Consider the following 16,427-nt stretch of genomic DNA (forward strand, 5'->3'; position numbering starts at 1 on the left):
AGAGAGTAAACCATTTGAAGGGATTAGGGCGTAGGAATGATCTTTTCTGAATGGAACACAGGGTAAGTGAATTATGATATGTTCGTGACACAAAAGGTTTCATGCACAAATTGGGCATGCACATGTTTATTGAATGAGAATGTTATGGTTTCATTAATAGTCTTTTAGCCGATTTGATAATAAATGATGGTCCTGTTCCCACATGACTGAATCTTGCATATTTTAAAATAAAATGTATTTGATAAAACATCTTTATCTATTTTAGGTCAACAACAATGGACACTTGACTTTTGATGGATCATTTTCCAGCTACACTCCATATCAGTTCCCAGGTTATGGTGGAATTGACCTCATCGCTCCATTCTGGACAGATATTGATAACCGGGGCAATGGTGTTATTTCATATCGTCAGTACACGTCTGGCAGCGTCCTTACAGATGCCACACAAGACATTAACCAATACTTCCCTGACCTGAGCTTTTCTGCAACTTGGGTCTTTGTAGCAACATGGGACAGAGTTGCATATTATCCATATTCAGGAACAGTAAGAATCCTAACTTGATTTTGTGCAATATCCCTGTCCTTGATCAAAAACTAATTTGAGGAAACAAAATGTATGAACTACGTAAAGAAGAGTTGATATACTGTACATTATGATTATTGTGATTTGTGTCATCTTGAAAACTTGTACTGACTAGCACTTTTGTTATGGTCTTTTTTCAGGAAACATCTTTCCAAGTGGTTTTGATTTCCGATGGCCATTACACATTTATTTTGATGAATTATGGAACAATTGCTCCAAAACGTTATGTACAGGTGTGCACAACGTGGCAAATAATATTTCGGGATTTAGACTATTTAAATAAGATTTTGATTTTTTTTTATCATAATTTATCACAGGCTGGTTATGACACCATCAACTCCAGATACCATTTCTCAATTCCTGGATCATTCTCGGATAACATCACAAACTTGACATACAGCAGCAATGTCAATGTTCCAGGCAGATGGGCTTTCAGGACAGATCATGGATCACGGGGTTGTCAGTTTAATGGTAAGATTTTTCTGTTCTCCTCATCTATACTTTTTATTCCCTAAACATTCAGTAACTTCAAGTTGAAAGCCATGTGCAATTGCTGCTTTGTAGGTGTTCCAGTGCAGCTCGGAGACTCTTTCTGGAGCGATGCAAACTGCCAGCAGAGATGCACCTGCACCAGAAGCGGCCTCCAGTGTACCAATGAGCCCTGCAGTTACTCCCAAGCCTGTCGTCCAGCAGCCTTCCAATACTCTTGCCAGACCATTCCTCGGCAAACCTGTACCATCTCCGGTGATCCTCACTACTACACTTTTGACTATCAGGTTTTTCACTTTCAAGGGACCTGCACTTATGTTCTATCTGAGGTAGGTCTTTCTCCAATGCAGGGTTAGCCAGCTGTGAGAGCTGGAGAGCTAACTCTCCATGACAGCTCTCCATTAGCATTGTTGGCTACCCATGCTTTATAGTTTCTATGACTTTCTGTTTATTATAAAATGAGAATGAATCAGTTGTTAATCATTAAAACTTTTAGGCTTGTGGCAACAGTTTACCGTACTATCGCATTGAGGGCAAAAATGAGCATCGGGGCAGCACGCATGTGTCATGGACACGAATGGTCAGGGTGTTTGTCTACGATGAAGTAATTGAACTGGTCAAGGATCACAATTATGAAGCAAGGGTCAGTGTGACTATACTTCTTTAATTCTCTCTTGAATGCTGTTCATTTTCCTAATTTCCTCTTTTTCCAACATTGTACAGGTTAATGGAAGCTTTGCAGCAACACCATTCACCCTTCACAATGGCTCCATCCAGGTTTATCAGTCAGGTTTTTCCGTGGCCATCAGCACAGACTTTGGTCTACTTGTTACATATGATGCATACAGCTACGTTAGCATCTCTGTACCACATGACTATTTTAATTCCACATGTGGTCTGTGTGGAAACTTTAACCTGCATCCTGAAGATGATTTCCGTTCACCCAGTGGTGAAGTCTTGAGCTCAGATGTGGACTTTGCCAATAGTTGGAAAGTAGACAGTGACACAGATCCTGAGTGTCATAATGTCAGGTGCACAGGTCTTGCTTGTGCTGTTTGTACCTCAGATGAAATGGCTTTATACAGTGACAGCAACCACTGTGGAATCCTGGAAGATGTTTTTGGCCCTTTTGCCAATTGCCACTCTGTGCATGCGCCACAGACCTACAAAGAGAACTGTGTGTATGACCTTTGCTTGGGAGGAGGGTACCAGCCCATTCTGTGCCAGGCTCTCAATGTGTACGCTACTCAATGCCAACAGCAGGGTGTACAACTTGGTCAATGGAGACAGCAGGGCTTCTGTGGTAGGCATTGTATTGTAATGAATGATTTCAATATAGCAAATTAGATCTCAGTCCAAACTGACAATAATGACAATAATTTATGCACATTCTTTACTTTCTTCCTCTATTTTCAGAAATTCAATGCCCTGAACACAGTCATTTTGAGCCTCAAGGAACAGGCTGTCCTGCGACTTGCAGTTATCCATCTGCCCCAATGAATTGTCCCTTGCCCAGTCAGGAAAGCTGTATCTGTGATCCTGGGTACATCCTGAGTGCTGGAGCGTGTGTGCCTGAAGCAAACTGTGGCTGCAGTTTTGAGGGTTTCTATTACACAGAAGGACAGTCAGTGGTGTTGGATGGTGACTGTGGGAGACAGTGTGTGTGCAGCAGCATGTCGATGACCTGCCATCAGCACCAGTGTGGTCCAGCAGAGGTGTGTAGAGTCCATGATGGTGTGAGAGGCTGCAGACCCACCGGCTATGCTACCTGCTCAGTTGAAGACCTCGGGTCATATCACACCTTCGATGGACTAAGTTTCAGATATCAGGGAGCTTGCGGACTGACCCTTGCTAGGGTTATGGGACCGTCCCTGCAACCACACTTTGCGTTGACGGTGGAGAAAGTACCCAGAGGCCTTCAAGACTTTTCCAGGTTCCTGAAGTTTGAGGCGGAAGGAATTCAGGTCTCCATCAAATTGGGAGAGGGCAGCAATGTAAAGGTTAGACAAAATATTAAATCACTAAGCTTTTACTCCATTCAAGAGCATAATTACATTTATTTTCTAATTCATATGCTAGATGGAAAAGTCTTCTGACACTGTTTATCACTCTCTTCAGGTGGATGGACAGATGGTTGGTCTGCCTGTCAGTGTCGGCTCTGGTCGAATCCACATTTATCACAGCAGTGTGAGGGGTTTTGTCTTGGAAACAAACTTTGGGGTGATTGTCAGAGCCGACTGGCCACACATTGTCCGAATTACAGCACCAAGCACATATAGTGGCACACTTGGAGGTCTGTGTGGGAACTTCAATGGAGACATTGCCGATGAGTTTTACACTCCAGATGCAGTCCTGTTGAATGACACTCAGCTGTTTGCGGACAGCTGGCGTGATGGTTCCCTATCAGCCCACTGTGAAGACCCAAATGACAGCTGGGAACCAGGACATTATCAGAACAGCAGTCAGTTCATTGAACATTGTAGTATCATGACTAAGTATGATGGACCATTTGCTGAGTGCAGCAGAGCAATAGATCCTCAGCAACGCATTGCAGACTGTGTTCAGCTGCTGGAGCAGACACAAGGTGCCAGAGAGGCTCTATGTGAGGCCCTGCGAGGTTACATGCTACTTTGCCAGCAGAATGGCATTGCAGTCGAAGAGTGGAGGAGTGCCACCCACTGTGGTAAGCATCTAGTTTTATACCTGCTGACCTAAAATTCGATTTCATTAAGCTAAAGCTTTCCTTTTGTCAATGCTCTTTTGTTATTCCAGATCCAAGCTGTCCAGCTGATACTCATTATGAAGTATGTGGCACATCCTGTCCTGCTTCCTGTCCCAGCCTCTCCTTCCCATTTCAGTGCACATTGCAATGCCAGGAGGGATGCCAGTGTAATGATGGTAATTGTGTTGAATGGAGATCATTGTGTGCCTCCTGTGGGTTGTGGTTGCCTCCACTCTGGGCGTTATCGGCAGGCTGGAGAGATGTTCTGGCATGGTGAAGAGTGCCAGTACTTCTGTGTTTGTGATGGAATCACTGGAAATGTTCATTGCACACAATCTTCTTGCAGTGAGGGGGAGGTCTGCCATGTGTTGGATGGCGAGTACGGCTGCCATCCTCAACCGCATGCTCGTTGTTCTGCTTCAGGAGACCCCCACTACATGTCTTTTGATGGCACCTACTTTGACTTCCAGGGCACATGCCGCTATGTGCTAGCCACAGTATGTAATGACACTACTGGCCTTCCCGCACTTCCAGGTGGATGCAAGGAATGAGGCATGGCATGGACTCTCAGTAGCAATTACTGTAGAAGTTTTTGTCAATGTCTCTGGGCATCTTGTGCACATGTCACAAGACATGAATGGTCATTCTACTGTTGAGGTAACCACACATCACACACTGTAATTTAACTTCATAGATAATATAATGATTAATGATGTACTCTTGTAGTTATGAGGCCATGATATACAGAAAATGCATTCTTAGAACAGTTCCACTCTCCAATCAGGTTGATGGAGAGACCAGAAACCTCCCAATCCTGCTTGACTCTGGACGGGTGTCTGTGTACTCCAGTGCACAGTACATATTTGTATCAACTGACTTTGGTTTGAGTGTGAGTTATGGTGGTTCATGGACATTGAACATCATCATACCAGCGAACTACAGTGGGGTTACGTGTGGCATCTGTGGCAACTTCAACGGCCAGAGTAATGATGACTTCATGACTCCTTCAGGTGCTCTGGTGCGCTCAGCAGACCAGTTTGGAGCAAGTTGGAAGGTCGAGGACGAGCTGCCATGCAATGATGGGTGTGGAAACAATTGTCCTTTGTGCCAGGATCAGACAACTGCCCGTTCTGTGTGTGACATCATCAGGTCCAGTCAAGGCCCCTTTAGTTTCTGCCATGTTTCTGTAGATCCCCAAGCCTACTTTGAAGACTGTGTGTTCGATGTGTGTCTTTCTGGAAACCGTAATGATGTCCTGTGTCGCTCAATCCAAACCTATGCAATTTCCTGTCAATCTAACAATGTCGTTATATATCCCTGGAGAGAAATCGCATCATGTGGTAAGCGAGATCATTTTTTGTTATTTCTGTTAATGTGTAATTAACTTGGAAACCTTTTTTATGAGATGCTTGACATAAATACATGCTGTATTCTTACATTTCCAGTCATAACCTGCCCAGAGAACAGCCACTATGAGTTGTGTGGCACAGACTGTGGTCATACTTGCTCCAGCAACATTGATGCTAGTTGTGAACACACATGCTCAGAGGGATGCTTCTGTGATGATGGGTTGGTGAGGAGTGGAGGTCTCTGTGTATCAGTGGAGCAATGTGGCTGCTCGCATCACGGATTCTACTTTAATGTAAAGACTGAAGCTCTCTTTTGACAAATCTTTATTCAATTTCTTCTATAAGATATCAGAGCATTGTATGTAGTATAGCCATTCTAAAACAACTTATATATACACTGTTTTGGAAGTTTAAAGTTGATTGTTTTGTGGTATAATTTCTTAGGTTGGTGAGCAATTCCGAGATGAAGAATGTTCCCAACTCTGTGAATGTTTTGCGCCAAATGATTTGCGCTGCTCTTATTCATCATGCCCATCAACAATGGAGTGTACGGTCAGAAATGGACTTCGTGGCTGTTATGGTCAGTAAACCTTTTTGATATCTCTTTGCATCACCTAAATGTTTGTGTTTACCCATCAAGAAAATATTGTTGAGTTCCTGTGGGGAAAATGAATAGGTAAAGCCCTAACAGAACCAAGACCACTGAACAAGTTGATAGAACGAGCTATTTAATTTTAGCCTTCTTAGAAGACAACACTTCACACATGACCACCACAAAATCAGTTATTCACTCAGGTATTTTGTAATGTTTTTTTGTAATTTGTCTCAGTTGACAAGATGTTTCAAATCCTTATGGAGGCAATCATTAGAAAAGCTACTTCCAGAGCCAAGGCTACTGAAAAGGTGGATGATAGTTGGTATATTGTAAAAAAATAATTTAATGTATTTTTCTCTTTACAGAAGAGAGCACTACACACATTATCACCACCTCATCAACCCTTCCCTCAGGTATTTTCTATATACTTTTTGTAATTTTACGATTTGTCTCAGAGGTGACTGACTTGGTTTAGAACTCTAGAACTGTTGCCTCCCTTTTCACTGTTGCATTTGTTTCTCTGTCTCCACAGAAGAGAGCACCACCTACATGACCACCACCAGATCAACTATTCCCTCAAGTATTTTTTTAATCAATTTAGAAAACAACAACAACACATATTTGAATTACACATTGAATGAAAAGATGTAAAGTGAACTGATATCATTAATGGTGTTTTTGAGTTAGTTCAGTAAAACAAAAAGTCCTATTGCTCAATCTGTTATCGCAAAGATTGTTTTATTTCAAAGGAAGCCATGATATTATCTTCACAAAATGTTATGTAATAATATTAATATGTGTTTTATCAATGCCTCAATTTATGTCATTGATTTTGTTGTTGTTCTCTTCGGTTAAGGAGACCCCTGTCAAGAGCTCAGCTGCACTGAGATTGAACGGTGTGAAGAGAAACATGGTGTTTACGGCTGTTCCTGCATGGAAAACCATCACAGATCTCAGCATGACTCCTTTGGTTGGACTCATTCTACAACTACATGTCAATGTTGTTTCGGTGATTATAAAGTATTTTTGTGTATTTAACATTCTCCTGGATGTATTCTCTTTCAGATTTCACTGAAACCTGTGAAAGTAGCTCTGGCTCCATGTCTCTGTCTCGCTGTCAGCTTTTTGAGGCTGGTTTTCCTTCCGACATCTTACACCTCAATGACCCCAGCTGCAGAGGAACAGTCCAGAATGGCAGAGTGGAGTTCTATTTTGACAACAATGAACACATCTGTGGCACAAATCTTGTGGTAGGATTCATTATGTTCATCCTTGAATGGTCAAAAGAACTACAAATGCTTTCTTCAAAAGATCCCTCAATCGACAAATATATTCAAAAAATATTTCCATACAGGCCAATGGCACCCACTTCATCTATGAGAACTTTATTGTGGGGGAGCCAAACTTAGTTGGGCATCTCATCAGCAGGAAGAAAATTCTGAAGCTTTCTTTCAGCTGTGTTTACTCACAAACCCAAACACTTTCCATGGACATCAACCCTCTGGAGAGGTGAGGCACACTGACTTTAGCCAACTTATGGAATTAACTATTAATAGATATTTGTAGTTGATACATATCATGTTAAATTTCATCAGCTCTTTGCACGTGAACCTTCCTGCTGGTCAAGGGACATATCGGGTCAGGATGATTCCATATCAGGATGCTGAATTCTCCAACCCCTTCGCTGGTAGTGTGAGCGCAGAGCTGAGCAAGCAGATTTTTGTGGAAGTTCGTGTTGATGGAGTCGACAGCCGTCAGTTTGCTTCAGTGATCGACACATGTTGGGCTACACCTGTGAACGATCCTCATTACCCTCTCCGCTGGGACCTAATAGTTGACAGGCAAGTCCATGTTTTTGTTTGATTGTTTCTCTTTACTTAGCACAAACCAAATAAAGAAATTGGTTCATTATTTGCCCTCATATCTTTTCAAACTCTAATTGTACAACCATTTTTTATAATATAAATATATCTTTATAATATCTTTATTATCCTTTTCCAAAATGCTCAGGTGTCCCAATCCTAATGATGATACAGTGCAGTTGCTGCAAAATGGTGTTTCTACATCCAGCCGTTTCTCCTTCGAGATGTTTATCTTCACTGCAGACTCCACCAAGGTTTACGTGCACTGCACTATTCACCTGTGCCTTCTGACAGACAATCACTGCTCAGTGGTGAGTGAACAAATGAATAAGTAATAAAACCTATTAGATTTTTTTTTCTTATGGACTTGGACATTATTGTCATTATTAATAAGTGTTGTCAATTTTCTTTAAGTAAAAGATACTTTTGAGTGACAGTCAATGGAGAAAGATGCTATTTTGTTTCTAACTGCTATAAACCACAAGTAGGAGCAGATGGGGTCATGCTGACTAGAAAAACCTCAACTCCTTTGGCTTAACCAACTGATGATAACTTAAAATGATACAAATTGGTTGTCTTTTCATCTGTTTTTCAGCACTGTGACTCTGAACACCATAGAGTGGGTAGATCTGTGGATTTTCATGACAGTAATTCCATATCTATTGGTCCATTGATATGGTCTGACAGTAACAAAGGTAACTTATGAAACAAAACAACAACAAAAAGAGATATACTCTTTATGAATATTTTAATTCAGCAATCGATATGACACAAAAAAAGAGTGTTGTAGCTCTAAAACCTTCACATACTCTGTTCTGGAGCAAAGTGGATGCATAAGAATGATTAAAAAAACGCTGTAAAAAAAAATAAAAATAATAAATATATATATATATATATATATATATATATATATATATACACTCGTGAAGTGCTGCAATCAACTGACTGCTGTGTGATTTCTGTTGACAGATACACCGATGCCACGCCGAGTGCTAGCATCCAGGGCTCCATCTCTGTTGGGTTCTCTGACTATATCACTTATTTCGCTGTTGAGTCTTCTGATTATCTTCTAGAATATTTCCACTGACAATCAACCTAATGTTTTAACACATCTGTTCTTCAATATATTTTTATTATCTCTTTCTCGATGAATGTGACGCTGATGCCAGACTGTTACAAGCTTTCTATAAATGTGACCTTTGGGTGAATGTTGAAAATGTTTTCTAAATCAAACAATCTTGTTACTATTATTATTACTTTTGTTAGGATAAAGCATATTGAATAACGTGATAAAAAAAAAAAATCACAATCTCTGTGTTTTGGGTACATATTTTCATTTCTGTGTGTGTGATTTTGTTTTTACTATTGTTTGTTACAATGTAGTTAGTTCAGCTATTTTCTGTATTTAGTCAGGCTTAGGCTTCATCCTATAATGAACCATCTCAAGCCAAATCAGCTATACACAGACATTATATAGGTCAAATGCTGTTTTGCAGATAATTGTGTTAACAGATGACTGGTTTCTCTTCATTCTTTACTGATACAAACATGTTTTCACTGATTTTGTGTATATTTGGATTTTTACTGAAAAATGCACTGTACATAAGAAACCTTAACATAAAAATGATGAATTTAGAATTAATCATTATAATGATTTAATCATTTAGCAGACTCATTTGTTAATACTAACATGAATAATTTAAATAGAACAAATATTGAAAGGGACCTTCTTGCTATTCTCGCTTACACATTAACGTTATATTAAAGTTTGAATTGTCTACTGATGAATACTGTTAGCTCCTGATGCATATTAGATTGTATGAGATTTTCTAATTTATTTGCCTTTAAAAACATTTGCTAAATAAATCGAACTATTTCAATCTAAACTGCAGCAGTGCCATAAAAAAATAATAACTGCTGCAAACACACTTGTTGTTTGAGAAAAATAGGCCTCTGTAGAAACAATGTTGTTAACATAAAAGAAAAACACCAGCTAGATTGTGAAATGAAGTGTCTTATACCAGAACTGCACGTCTGAGGAAACAACAACAACAGTCGAATTCACAAACAAAGAGATCAAGCATACTCTTGCATTAAGCACAGTGTACATATGCGTCATCCTACTTTAAAATGTCAAAAGTCACCATTTTCTAAACTCAGAAAGTTAATTAGTCGACTGAAGAAACACATACCAAACCATACCATAATCTGCTGTGGGGTGGGGAGAATTTATGGTATGCATAATATATGAAGAAAAAAACAACAACAACATTTTTTTTTGAAGTATTGTTAGAAAAGAAAAAAAAAAATAGAATAACTCCTAGGTCCAACCTTGTTCCGCCTACCATTTAAAGATTATAAGAATCTACAACCTGCAGTTCAACATCACTGTATTTAGTTTGAACTGTTGAAGAGACAAACACTCAAAAATTCTCTGCAGCTTCATTTCATCTCAGGTAAAGTTCATCTCATCTGACTCCTCTTTTGATATAAATTATTATGCAGCAATGGTTTTCTGATATTGTTTTTTTCTTCTTCTTTAGTTTAATCCTTGTATATCGAGGAATTATTCGGCAAATTCCATTACTGATGCATAGAAGATGTTGATTTTAATAGAAGAATAAAATCCTGGGTTTCACTTTATTTTGGTGATCCTTTTAACACATTTTTTGACTAGAAGTAATGTTGCACCTACATATCTACTAACTCTCATTAGAGTTCTAGTAGAGTATTAGTAGACATGGTAGGGTTAGGGTTAAGTTGACATGTACTTGCAAAGTTACTTATGGTCAGTAGAATGTATTTTGGCCAGCACAATAAACAGTTAGCAGAAACAAAGCAGACAATTTACTAATATTTTAGTTAGTTAGTTGACATGTAGCTGCAACATGACTTATTATCAACAGAATGTTCAAAAGGGACCATCAAAATAAAGTGTTACCCCTTGTCTGTGTTTAAAAATCATTTTCTAAATAGCACAACGTTTGGCAGAATAATAAAATTATAAAAATAATTATAATATTGGTATATTTTATAAGTGCAGTGTAGATATTTTATAAATTCATCAGAAGTAATATAATCAGTGTCTCGGTACTATGATACTATTACTTTTATCAATACTATCAAATCAATACTAATCAATACTAATCAATATATATATATATATATATATATATATATATATATATATATATATATATATATATATATATATATATATATTTTTTTTTTCAGATCAGTTTTACGTCATCTTGACGTACAACCTCAATGAAAAAATGAGGTTTCTAATCTTATTCAGTGTGTCACTACTGCTGAAAAATTGTAAGTTTCGCATCTATAAAAAATGCCAGCCCATGGCCAAGAATTAGTTGCACAATTAAATAAGTGAATTGACAAAATGCTTTTGTATTCAACAGGTGATAGAATCGGAGGACAAACATCGGGTAGGCTAATCGTTATACTTGGGGTCTGTTTCGTCATGAATTATAACAGTTCTTCCCCTTTAAGTAAATATATATTATTTCCAAAAAAAAAAAAAAAAAAATGCTGCTCAAGGTACTTTATAAGGGTTTTGGTTTTACAAAATGCTCAACATAACCTCCGATTAGTTTTGCTGTCTTTATGTATTAACAGTCCATTTATTTAAGTGGATGTATTTCTTCTTAACCACGGAAAACTCAAAAATGCAAGTCAAGATGCTCAGTAATCTTAACAATTTTAATCAAAATTGTATCGTCAATATGCCTTCTGCTCATTCATTAATTGAAAATAGATTTTGAAATAATGAAATATTTTGAAAATTAATTTATTCCTGTGATCAAAGCTAAATTTTCAGCAGTTTATGCTCCAGACTTCAGTGTCACATGCTCCTGCAAAAATGATTTTGATATGCTGATTTGCTCAATAAATAATTAATTATTATTGTTATATACTTTCAGTTTTAGATATTTTATGTATTTTTTAAATTTTTCTCACATTTTAGTTGTTTATATATACACATAGTTGAAGTACATATATATAGTAATGTTAGTTTTTAAGTATTTATATTATAGTTATATTCCTTTAATTTAAATTAATGAAAATACTGTAAAAATTAGTTAACAAAAGAAATGCTGACTTTTACAGTAAAACTATTTAGACACACACGAATTCAGGAAACACCAAAATATAAACAGTAAATATCAGTCCATTGTTCTGACCAATATTTTAAATTCTGAAGTGTATAAAATTTTATATAAAACTAAGGTACTAAAGTAACACCTGTTACTTTGTGAATGTTATCATTTCTAGCTTATGCATATTTGATCCTGCTTTTTAAAGGCAAGCATATAATTTAAAGTATGTAAAAATGCATCGAGCATGTACAAAAGTAAGGTGTCTAAAAATTTACAAAACCACTACAGTAGCAAATCTGTGCACACAACCACACTACTGATACATACACCATGTGACAACTAGCAGCTTACAACAACAACAACAACATAATACTAATTTTAAAACGATTGACATTACTGTATAATTATTTGTCCCAGACCTTACCCAGACATCAGTGTACACAACAGCAACGGAGGCAATCTCCCTCACAGAATCTGTTGGTAAAGTATTTCATGTCTTATTTTCACATGATTTTAGCTTTTGATGGTACTATAAACTGTAAATGCTTGTGAAACATCTGTCAGATGTAGGACTATTTCAGTTGCTGGAGAACATTTGTGTGGCTATATGACACATTCTCACAAAAGTATGGCTAAATTATGGAGACATAGCATCAAACACTTCTAAACAAACTTGAAGTTTGTTCCAACTTTGGACATTATTCAATGTTGTTGTTCTCTTCTGTGAAGGAGACCCCTGTCAAGAGCTCAACTGCACTGAGATTGAACGGTGTGAAGAGAAACACGGTGTTTACGGCTGTTCCTGCATGGAAAACCATCACAGATCTCTGAATGACTCCTTTGGTTGGACTCATTCTACAACTACATGTCAATGTTGTTTCAGTGATTATACTTTTGTTTTTGACATTCTCTTGGATGTTTCTCATTCAGATTTAATTGAAACCTGTGAAAGTAGCTCTGGCTCCATGTCTCTGTCTCGCTGTCAGCTTTTTGAGGCTGGTTTTCCTTCCGACATCTTACACCTCAATGACCCCAGCTGCAGAGGAACAGTCCAGAATGGCAGAGTGGAGTTCTATTTTGACAACAATGAACACATCTGTGGCACAAATCTTGTGGTAGGATTCATTATGTACATCCTTGAATGGTCAAAAAGAACTACAATTTATTTTATCTTTTTTGTAAATCATACATTAAAAAGTCCCTTAAAATATAAAAATTCAAATAATATGTCCCTACAGGCCAATGGCACCCATTTCATCTATAAGAACGTTATTGTGGGAGAGACAAACTCATCTGGACACCTCATCAGCAGGGAAATAATTCTCAAGCTTCCTTTTAGCTGTGTTTACTTACAAACCCAAACAATCTCCATGAACATCAACCCTCTGGAGAGGTGGGACTCACCTATTGTGAAGAACAAATACATTGTAAATATTTCTTTGAATTGTCTCGAAATTGCTGGATTATTTGTCTGTTATTTCAACAGTGCTGTGCACATGACCCTTCCTGCTGGTCAAGGGACATATCGGGTCAGGATGATTCCATATCAGGATGCTGAATTCTCCAACCCCTTCGCTGGTAGTTTGAAGGCAGAGCTGAAAGACCAGATTTTTGTGGAAGTTCATGCTGATGAAGTTGACAGCCATCAGTTTGCTTCAGTGATTGACACATGTTGGGCTACACCTGTGAACGATCCTCATTACCCTCTCCGCTGGGACCTCATCACTAACATGTAAGCTGTGTGTTAATTTAGTTTAAAGCGTTAGTTCACCCAAAAACCAAAATTATGTAATTAATAACTCACCCTCATGTCGTTCCAAACCAGTAAGACCTCCATTTATCTTCGGAACAGAGTAGATAGTTTAGATTTAGTCCGAGAGCTCTCAGTCTCTCCATTGAAAATGTGTGTACGGTAAACTTTCCATGTCCAGAAAGGTAAGAAAAACATAATCAAAGTGGTCCATGTGACATCAGAGGGTCAGTTAGAATATTTTGAAGCAACGAAAATACATTTTGGTCTAAAAATAGCAAAAACTATGACTTTATTCAGTATTGTCTTCTCTTCCGTGTCTGTTGTGAGAGAGTTCAAAACAAAGCAGTTTGTCATATCTGGTTCGCGAACGAATCATTCGATGTATTCTTTCTTTTCGAATCATTCTTTTTTAACCAGTTCACCAAATCAAACTGAATCGTTTTAAATGGTTCACGTCTTTAATACGCATTAATCCACAAATGACTTAAGCTGTTAACTTTTTTAATGTGGCTGACACTTGCTCTGAGTTAAAACAAACCAATATCCCGGAGTAATTCATTGACTCAAACAGTACACTGACTGAACTGCTGTGAAGAGAGAACTGAAGATGAACACAGAGCCAAGCCAGATAATGACTCGTTCACGAGTCAAGAATCTGTTGCATCAGTTTTCGGATCACCAGTAGTTCTTTCGGACAGTTCGATTCAATAAACCGGTTGAAGAAAACGGTTCACCGGTTCTTTTGCGCTCAACGTAATGGCGTCATTGGTGATGATTGCCCTTCATTCAAGCCTTCGGTTTACCCGCGCTCATAACACTAGCACAGAATCAGTTCAGAATCAATCACCAAAATAATCAGTTTGGTTCAGACGCTCTGTGTGTCGGTCTGTTTCACGATGAATCACACATGCGCAGTATCATCAGCTCCTCTGTTCTCGAATCGGACATGTCTGACAGAAACGGTTCTTGTATGATAGTTCACGAACTGGATATGACAAACTGCTTTGTTTTTAACTCTCACAACAGACACGGAAGAGAAGACAATGCTGAATAAAGTTGTAGTTTTTGCTATTTTTAGACCAAAATGTATTTTCGATGCTTTTAAAAATTCTAACTGACCCTCTGATGTCACATGGACTACTTTGATGATGTTTTCTTACCTTTCTGGACATGGACAGTGTACCATACACACAGTTTCAATGGAGGGCCTGAGAGCTCTCGGACTAAATCTAAAATATCTTAAACTGTGTTCCAAAGATAAATGGAGGTCTTACTGGTTTGGAACGACACGAGGGCGAGTTATTAATGACATAATTTTAATTTTTGGGTGAACCAACCCTTTAATTGAAAACTTTATGAAATTTTATTTAATGTAAAATTCTATTTAATTGTGTGTGTATATAACACGCGTTGGTGTGCAAAGTAAATACAATTGTGAAAATTCTCAGTTTCCAGTGTTGTGAAATTCAAAAAAACTGAATAACAATTAAGTTTAAAAGTGTTCATGAATTAATGTTTTTACAATTTTCACGAGAACTTCTCTTTAAAGCAAAAATGTAAAACATTAGAAGTTAATGTTTTTTTTCATTACTATTTGTTAATCAGTTTAAAATTTCACAACACTGGAAACTGACAATTTTCACAAACACTGATTTCTTTATTGTCCATATTTTTCTCTTCTTATAAAAAAAAAACTGCATTGAAATAAAAAATTTAAACTGCCAAATCCATAACAAAACTTTTCAACCTTAATTTAAAGAAATAAAATGTTTAAATAAAGCTGTAATATATTAATTCAACTTAAACAACTCATACTGCATAAAGTGCATACAACAACAGAGGCAATCACTCTTACAGGATTCACTGTTATTGTTTTACGGTATATTTTCAGATTCATTTTTTTATTAAATGATTATCATTATGAATATTCTCAGGTGTCCCAGTCCAAATGACAAAGTGGAGCTTCTGCAGAATGGTGTTTCTACATCCAGCCGTTTCTCCTTCAGCATGTTTATCTTTGTTTCAAACTCCACAAAGATTTACCTGCACTGCGCAATTCACCTTTGCCTTCTGACAGACAATCACTGCTCAGTGGTGAGTGTGCAAATCCTGTCACAACATCAAATGTTTAAGGAGCACACTTACCCCTAAAAATACTTGTGGCTGTCCTCTGCTGATGATGTTTGTGACATTTATTTGATGACATAAACTGACATATGACCTGAATGTCCTGTTTTCGTTACTTTTAGCGCTGTGACTCTGAACACCATCGCAGAGAGGTCAGATCTCTGGACTTCCGTGACAGTACTTCCTTATCTGTGGGTCCTTTGATGTGGTCTGATGGTAACAAAGGTGATTTATGGATCTTGAATAACAAAACAGTTGTGTTTTCTGTGATTAATTTATATCTGACATATTTTATGTTTACAATGGATCACAAATCATATTTTACATCCCCTCTTCATAGGTGTTCAGGTCTCAAACCAAGTGTGGGTGTCTAGGGCTCCAAGTCTGTATTCTTCTCTGATGATATTACTCATTTCTATGATTCTATGAAGTATTCTTCTAGACTTTTTCTACTAAATAATCATTTTAAGTACTCTCCCTGTAACCTGTGTTTGATTAGTTCGGCACTGGTGACATATTCACTTTACTGTATGTAATCTGAACCTCATGTTAACAATTTCAGTTTGCAGACATTGCTGAACTGTTTATTCTGATAAATGTAACTAGTACTCTTATGAGATGGAATATAAACATTTTTATGTTTAAATAAACAGAGTGAACTACTTTGTTTTTGGTACAGTATGTGTGAGTTCAAAACATTTTGTGTTTTTATTCATGAGCCAGTAGTAATTAAACATATTAGTTAGTTTAGGCTTCATCTCATGTCAAGTTTAAAAATAAACCAAATATGTAACTTATTTCAATTTAGCTAGTTTCCAAGATAACATATATT

General features: G+C 37.5%; 1 protein-coding gene across 1 annotated transcript; it reads left to right on the forward strand.

Moving 5' to 3' along the window:
* Positions 1-265: 265 nt before the first annotated feature.
* LOC113094795 (alpha-tectorin-like) lies at positions 266-15,619 on the forward strand (the record flags this gene model as incomplete). Its single annotated transcript, XM_026260449.1, is given in 29 exon segments — positions 266-544; positions 724-816; positions 901-1,054; positions 1,148-1,401; positions 1,569-1,715; positions 1,796-2,375; positions 2,489-3,072; positions 3,191-3,755; positions 3,845-3,972; positions 3,974-4,315; positions 4,317-4,451; positions 4,579-5,134; positions 5,240-5,436; positions 5,588-5,723; positions 6,104-6,151; positions 6,271-6,318; positions 6,595-6,708; positions 6,804-6,988; positions 7,093-7,247; positions 7,334-7,579; positions 7,749-7,911; positions 8,196-8,295; positions 11,017-11,043; positions 12,133-12,195; positions 12,445-12,558; positions 12,646-12,830; positions 12,954-13,108; positions 13,202-13,447; positions 15,403-15,619. Coding segments are annotated over 29 exon segments (6,216 nt in total), but the record flags the coding sequence as incomplete, so codon positions are not given.
* Positions 15,620-16,427: the final 808 nt, after the last annotated feature.

This window comes from Carassius auratus, unplaced genomic scaffold (genome assembly GCF_003368295.1).
Source record: "Carassius auratus strain Wakin unplaced genomic scaffold, ASM336829v1 scaf_tig00215419, whole genome shotgun sequence".
NCBI lineage: Eukaryota > Metazoa > Chordata > Actinopteri > Cypriniformes > Cyprinidae > Carassius > Carassius auratus.